The sequence below is a fragment of the Argiope bruennichi genome, chromosome 4, assembly GCF_947563725.1.
Source record: "Argiope bruennichi chromosome 4, qqArgBrue1.1, whole genome shotgun sequence".
Taxonomy (NCBI): domain Eukaryota; kingdom Metazoa; phylum Arthropoda; class Arachnida; order Araneae; family Araneidae; genus Argiope; species Argiope bruennichi.
Window position 1 is genome coordinate 20,779,037 of NC_079154.1, and position 7,655 is coordinate 20,786,691.

The 7,655-nt window shown below is 35.1% G+C and overlaps 1 protein-coding gene across 1 annotated transcript; it reads right to left on the minus strand.

Annotated features, from left to right (window-relative positions):
- Window positions 1–6,751: 6,751 nt before the first annotated feature.
- On the minus strand, window positions 6,752–7,096 carry LOC129966203 (uncharacterized). Its single transcript, XM_056080615.1, has one exon. The coding sequence runs from the start codon at window positions 7,094–7,096 to the stop codon at window positions 6,752–6,754; it is 345 nt and encodes a 114-aa protein (XP_055936590.1).
- Between the last annotated feature and the right edge of the window lie 559 nt (window positions 7,097–7,655).

Sequence of the window (7,655 nt, forward strand, 5' to 3'; positions counted from 1 at the left end):
TTTGAGGAGTAATATAGTAGAGATAATTAACAAAATGGATGTGATGCGAGCAGTAAACAATATGGTCCGTCGATGTGTTGTGTGAGGAGTTTCAGGAAGATCACTCCAATTTTTTCCCCCCAAAGTATTATACAAAGATGATTGGCATTTTGACCAATCTTTACGTTTCAGCCCTCAACGCATACGAAAAACAAAATTTTGGAATTATGCTTGTCTATCTATCATCACTCTGTCTATGAACATAATAACTCAAAAATGGTTTAAGCTAGACGGATAAAATTTGGTATATGGCTTTTTCTCCGAAATTCGTTGATTTCTATCAAATTTCGAATGAAATCCACTCAGATGAAATTTGTTTGTCTTGTTATTCCAGTACATTTGAACTCGATAACTACAAAGCATAAAGAACGAGAAAAATAAAATTTATTGCAGAAGTTTAGCATCTAACATATAATTTCTTATCAAATTTTGATCCAAGTCTCTCTAAAAGGTAATCATCTGTCGGTTGATACTTTCACATGCAATTGAATACGATATCTCAAAAACGAAGAACCTAGGATAAATGAAATTTGAAAGACAGTTTTAGTATTTAAAGCGTGTGTCCTTATTGAATTTTGGATCAAATCTCTCTAAAGGGTAACCGTTTGTCGGTTTGTACTTTAATACGCATAGAAACGTTATAGCTCAAAAGCCCAATAATTTAAATAAATGAAATTTAGATGTGATAATTCTGTGTCAAAATTTTAGTTTCATTCGTACGGAAAGAAAAGGCGCCCAAAATTCATATTCGATTTTCTGGTACTTGAGTAGTAATCCACATCCCAACGATTAATCGCCAAAAAAGAATGGTTAAAGGTCGCAAGCTAATACACCTCACCGTTCGCTAATGACCTGCAGTCAATGTACTGTGGTGAATAGCATATAAGCCAGTTAACAGCTCTTCTTCCCTAAAAATTGTTTTGGTATCATGGTTATGTTACTGGACTGCTAACCACAAAATCCCAGGTTCTATCCTAACGCATATCATACCACTCCATTGGTGACCTCGGACGATGAACCTTCGTACAGCTGTTTTGGCGCCATCTACTCATAGCAAACCAAAGTCGTCAGACTCACTTAACGCAGCAACACAAAAACGGCCTTAGCAACCCAAAGTCGTCAGACTCACATGACGCAGCAACCACTCACCCACACACACTCGCTACTCAACTGGGTACAGGCCCATTAGACAACAGCTTAATACATCACCACTCAACAGCCATATCGTTCGTCTCACCTCCGACTCACTGGAGGGAGAGTCTGTGGTGAATAGCATATAAGCCAGTTAACAGCTCTGCTACCGGAGAAATTGTTTTGGTATCATGGTTATGTTGCTGGGCTGCTAACCACAAGGTCCCAGGTTCTGTCCTAACGCATATCATATCGCTATAATACCATTATTTTTTACTACATTAAGAAGCACATAGCTCAAATGTGGAACTCTGGAAATTAGAACATTCATGGCGTTCACGACTTTGCTAAAGGTCTAATGGGGAAATGGAGAACAGTTTTATTACAGAATGTGTGGGAAATTTTCGGGGAGGTCACTCACGCTGGTTTATTATTATTATAATTTTTCTCAAATTTTAAAATTTAGTTTGAAATTAAAAGTATTATGGAGAGAGGAGGGGGGGGAGAGAACCTCTTGTGATGTCACAATTGCATGATAAACATAATATCGGATCTTTCTTAACTGAGATATTAGACGCGAGTGCAGAAAATATACAAGGGGTGTTCAAATGAAAAGGTAACAACGTAACCGTTAACATAGTTGCCTATGCCGCTATGGGAGAACGTAACGAGACATCTAGGGATGCGATTGGAGTCTCCGGTGTAGATCGGAGCATGCGCGGGCGCCCACATGCGCAGGAGAGACCAGAGGTTCTTATAAAGAGCGCCATCCAATAGACGTGGCAGGTCCGCTACTTGTTAAATTCCTCGAGCACAGAAGAACCATTAACTCTGATGTGTACCGTGAGACCGGGGCTACTCACGGAGGGTGAGATTCTGCTCCATGATAACGCGCGTCCACAAGTCTCCAGAATCACACACTCGGAACTGGCCAAGCTCAAGTGGGAGCAGCTCGACCATTTGCCCTACATCCCTAACATGTCACCCTGCGATTTTCATGTGTTTGGTCTCCTGTAAAAACATCTGAAAGGGAAGGCGTTTCAACTCGGACGGCGAATTCAAGGATGTTGTGAAGGACTGTGTCTCGTCAGCAGAGGCGGCGGCAGAGATTTGCCTACGGGGAGGCAATACAAATCCGACTGGGGCGCAAGCATAATATCTCTAATTTGACTTCAAAATAACTCATAATAATTAATTTGTATAATAAATGTTATTCTCAGTTTCTTTTACTGATTGTCAAAATATCGCTAATATTTGAGGCTATTTTTCATGAGACTCTTGAGATTTAATTGCATTGAGATCTAATTTTAGAAAAAAATATGATTATATTTTATTCTAAGTTGTAGTATATAGATAGGAACATAAATTGCGCCAGAATGGCGTGTCGTTCTAAATGAACAAAGTCAGCAATATTTATTTAGTGTAATAATTGTAACCTGATAAATTAGATTGTAAAAGAAAACAGATATTTTACTGCTAAATAAATTTAATTCACAATTATACAATTTACTTACTTCAGTGATTTATAATGAATTCACAAAATTTGGCTACAGCAGAATAACTCTTTTTAGCATGCATATTCATAAGAGTGTCAAAACAAAAAAAGAGTGCTTTATTAAATTTAGTTTAACCATTAACTAGATTTTAGTCAGACTATTCTCATAGTGAAATGAATAAAATAAATTTATCAATTCGTTACTGAGGAAGTAATAATTATATAAATATGATGACGATAAGTTTTTGAACTTGAATTTGAATGATGAATTATTGAAAACAACTCTATCGTCTTATTCATGAATAATATAAAAACATCAATTTCTCTAATAATTCCACTGGAAGTAATCGAAGTGATGAAAACAATTTTTTTTTTTCCCATAATCTATGATAAAATCTTATCCGAAAGACAAAGATTAGTCAGTAAAAATGTGACGTATTATTCATTGGGCAGCTTATTGATTATTGTACTAAATTTAGTATAAATTAAATGCTGAATGAACATTACGACATTTAAATAAAATGACTGAGAATTTGGACTTGTCGACAACCAGTCGCATTGAATTCTTAGTCGACCGATCAAAATTTTTTGGCAAAATGGGACATATCTTATGTCTTATTCACATGTCGTCTTGTCGGTCATATTGCCAAAAGTAGTGCAAATTATAAGCTTGATGAACGATATTTGAATCAAATGAAAATCTATGGATAGAGTCTTCGACATTCATCACATTCAGTTCATAGTCGGTAGCCTAAAAGTTGTCGGCAGAATGCGATATCTTATTCACTTGTCTGATATATTGCCAAATCTAGTGTAAATTATAAGCTAAATGCACGACATTTCAATCAAATGTCTGAACATCTGCAGATTTAATGCCTTCGGCATTCACCGCACTGAGTTCATAGTTAGCCGACCAAAAATTGCCAGCAAAATGAGAATATAACCTTGTCGATATCTTATTCACTTGTCGGTTATATTACCAAAAGTAGTACAAATTATAAGCTTAATGCACGACATTTGAATTAGATGTCTGAAAATCTGCGAACTTAACATCTTCGACATCCATTGCATTCAATTCTTAGTTCGGTGTATCAAATATTATCCGCAAAATACTGTATATTATTGGCCTGCCGCCCTATTGATTATTTTGCCGAATATAGTCAAATTACTTTAACCGTTACTTAAGATACTTCGACTGTTTACAATATATTAACTAAGGTGGGTTTTAAATAATCATATTCGATAAAGCGCTACTCTCTACAACCGTCCTAAAATGGTGAACACTTTTGCCGACGTAACTTTCAATCTCTCGCCGACGGGGGGCAAGCGGCTGTCGACAGGGGGGCAATTACCGCCCTTGAACCCTGCTACCGTCGTGTCTGGTCGTCACGGCCACAGGAATTCTGGGAACAAGGAACCCTTCGGCTCGTTAATTATTGGGATCGTTGTGCTCAGCCTCTGATGTATACTTTGAATAAAGTTTTCATTTATACCTACAATATCGTTTCGCATCTTTCCATTTGAACACCCTTTGTAGAATATGAGCGGGAACTAACTGATGGCATCTGTCATCGAATTGCAAGTTTTTTTCGCTGGCATGCCATGCAACTTTTTTTCCATCTGAGATACGCTTTTTTTCGCAAATTTATAACACCTTGCAACATTTGCTATTTATTTTATGAATATTAATTGAATCCGGCAAATTGAATTCCATCAGTAATTTAATTTCGTAAGTAAATTGAATCCATTTATTCCATCAGTTGCATAGTAAGTTAATCTCAGATGAAGAACATTAATCGGAGGAAGAAAGTTGTGAATTCTGTTCTTTGGTAATCAGAATTATCCAAAAGTTGGCAGTTTCATGTATGCATTAGACGACTTGAGGGTTTGTCACGAAGTTCTTGGACTCAAGGTCCTTAATTCCCGGACATAACAAGTGATTAGAGTAATTGCATGGCTATGAGATTACTCAGTAAGTGGTTGTACTTAGATAAATACAGATATTACTAAAGAAGATAACTGATTAGTAGTATTTGCGGGGGGGGAGGAAAGAAGACAGATTTTACATGAATGTTTTTCGGTAAATTCTGTCCAGAGTCAAATCGGTATGGTAATGCTAAATGTGCATTAACAACGAATTACTCGCGCACTGTTGGATTGGTTTTTGTAGATTATATTCCAAACGAAGCACATATGTCCCTTGGAAAAAGGAACAGCCCAACCTGGCAATTTTTCCCTTGAATGACTGTCAGGTAGGCAACAAACCCCATTAATTGGAGCTACCCAGATGGGCCGGGTAAAACCTCCTAAACAAAAAAATTTCAAATTAATAAAGAATTTCTTTAGGAGGTGTTGCTCCTGGACACTTTAACCAATAGAAATAAACCTCTCAGTTTATTCATAAACATGGTCAATTACGTTAGACCAGATGGAATTAGTCTTAAAGTAACTGTTTATAGTTCAATAAATTAAGTGAACTGTATCAACAGCTCCTAAAGTACTTTAGGAAGAGTTGACTGTATACGCTTTCCAAAAAGTTTATTGCATTAACTCAATAAAGATATATCAAACTATAATTTGATTAATGCAAATAAAATTATTAAAAATACTATAACATTGCACGATTAAATCATATGCTGACTTAACAGAAGATAAATATAAACCGTAAACCTAAAGAGTAACGTTTCGTCTCCTGCTTGGCAGAGGAGCATCTATCTATCTTATGGTCCAAGCCGCACGAAAATTCAGTATGAACTGAGGGGATTTTCTCGTTCCCCACCCAGGGTGACTGGCAACGCAAGTGAGCTTGAACAGTAACAACAGTTGAATTTACATTAAAATCTTTGTAAGCTTCACTATAAATAAAAGAATAACTGGGTAATATGCAAGTAGAGTTCAAAAGTCTGCAGATACAAGTGCGAGATCGCTCTAAAAGTGCACATATCCTCAGAAATGAATGATAGTTAAAACTGATATTATCTAATTGGTGCATATTAATATCGAACGACTATTTAATTGACTTAATGTACACAAAGATAGTACGCGCTCAAAAGAATGCTGACTATCCATTTTTAATTATGCTAATAACATTTCTTAAAGAAGAAAATAAAATTTTGTAAACTAGTTAATCTATTCGTGTTAGGTCTAGGGCTATATCTTCTATCTATATGAAAAAAAATTAAAACTAGCTAATCTATTCGTGTTAGGCCTGGTCTGGCTTAAAATCCAGATTCCATTTGATAAAATAACGACGGACCAGTGTTGTCTTTTTCTAAACTATTTATTGACATCACACAAACATTAATATAGATGATAATAATTTTTGTTATTGTGGGTTTCAATTCATACTTTGCACCATAATTACCCACATCTGTTATCGCCGAAATCCACACGGCGTCTGCCAGGGTTTCCCCTTGTTCACACTCGTGATCACATGACCGGTTGGGAGCGCGCATGCGCCAACATCCCGCCCTGTCTTGCTATGTTCACATGCAAGAACTTACAATTTTTTACACTTATTTAACTCAACTAAATAAAACACTACATAAATATATAATGTTATATAATTATTTTGCATAGAAATTATACATTTCTAAAATATTTTTCAATGAATATTCAAAACTAGTTAAATATAGGAGCAAATAACATAATAATAAAGCAAATCAATCACATTGGTAAATAAATGCAATTTGAATGTAATAAGTAATACAAGCTAAATATACTGAACAATGCAATAATTTTAGAAAATATTTCATTTTCAATAGGCAATACACTCAATTTGTTTATGGATCTTTTGTAAATACCCTTACTAGTTTTAATATCAACCACTCTCACTTTATTATCCTTTCCAGGAAAAAGTGATATTACACCTCCCATTAACCATTTACAGGCAGGGAGATTTTCTTCCTTGATTAATACCATGTCTCCTATTTTTAGATTTTCTTTATTAACTGACAATTTTTTTTCTTTGTTGTAAATTATTTAAGTATTAAAGACTTTATCTCTTTCAAATTATTTGGACTGACTTAGTTATTCTTTGCCAAACATTAAGGCGATTTGACTCAAGATCTGTTAGAGATGGCTCAACTATCGCTGTAATTGACCTCCCAATAAGAAATTTGCTGGAGTTAGCACTTCTAAATCATCAACACCAGTTGAAAGTGGCGTAATAGGACGAGAATTTAGAATCGCCTCTATTTGGGTAGTCATCTTTAGCAGTTCTTCGTAAGTAAATTTTGAGTTTCCTGCTACGCGTTTGAAATGGTATTTAAAGGCTTTGATATTTGCCTCCCACAGTCCTCCCCAATTTGGACTTCTAGGAGGAATAAAGGACCACTCAATATCTTCTTCTGCAAAAAAGGCATATAAGGACTCGTCTTTGTCTTTAACCAATTTATATAAAGATATTGATGCTCTGTTAGCCCCAACCATGTTAGACCCATTATCAGAAAAAAAATCTTACGACATTTACCCCTTCTGGAAATAAATCTTTTATTAATTAGCTATTTATTATTAGCTATTAGAGCTTCAGATGTTAAATCACTAATTAATGTGTATAGCCTTTGTTACTAAACAAATAAATATACAAATATACACTTTAATTTCAGGACCCTTCCTTTGATATTTATTTTTGATAAAAAACGTACCACACAAATCTATTCCCGTTGAATTAAAGACCTTATCTGGAGTTATTTTTTCCTTTGGCAAATTGCCCATTTTTTGAGAATACTCTTTAGGATATTTTTAAAGCAAATAACACAATTATGCACAATTTTTCTACATAAATTTCTCCCATGAGTAAGCCAATAATTTTGTCTTATCTGAAAAAGCAAATGTTAGGGTCCTAGATGAAAATACTTTTTATGATAATACCGTACAATAATTTCAGTTAAATTGCCCTTTGAGGGTAATATTATGGGATGTTACCCTGAATATGGCAACTGGGAATTTTCCTATCTTCCTGCTACCCTCAATATACCTTTATTATCTA

What these genes read in the sequence shown, in the direction of transcription:
- LOC129966203 (XM_056080615.1), bottom strand. Translation starts at nt 7,096, where the DNA reads ATGGTTGGGGCTAACAGAGCATCAATATCTTTATATAAATTGGTTAAA.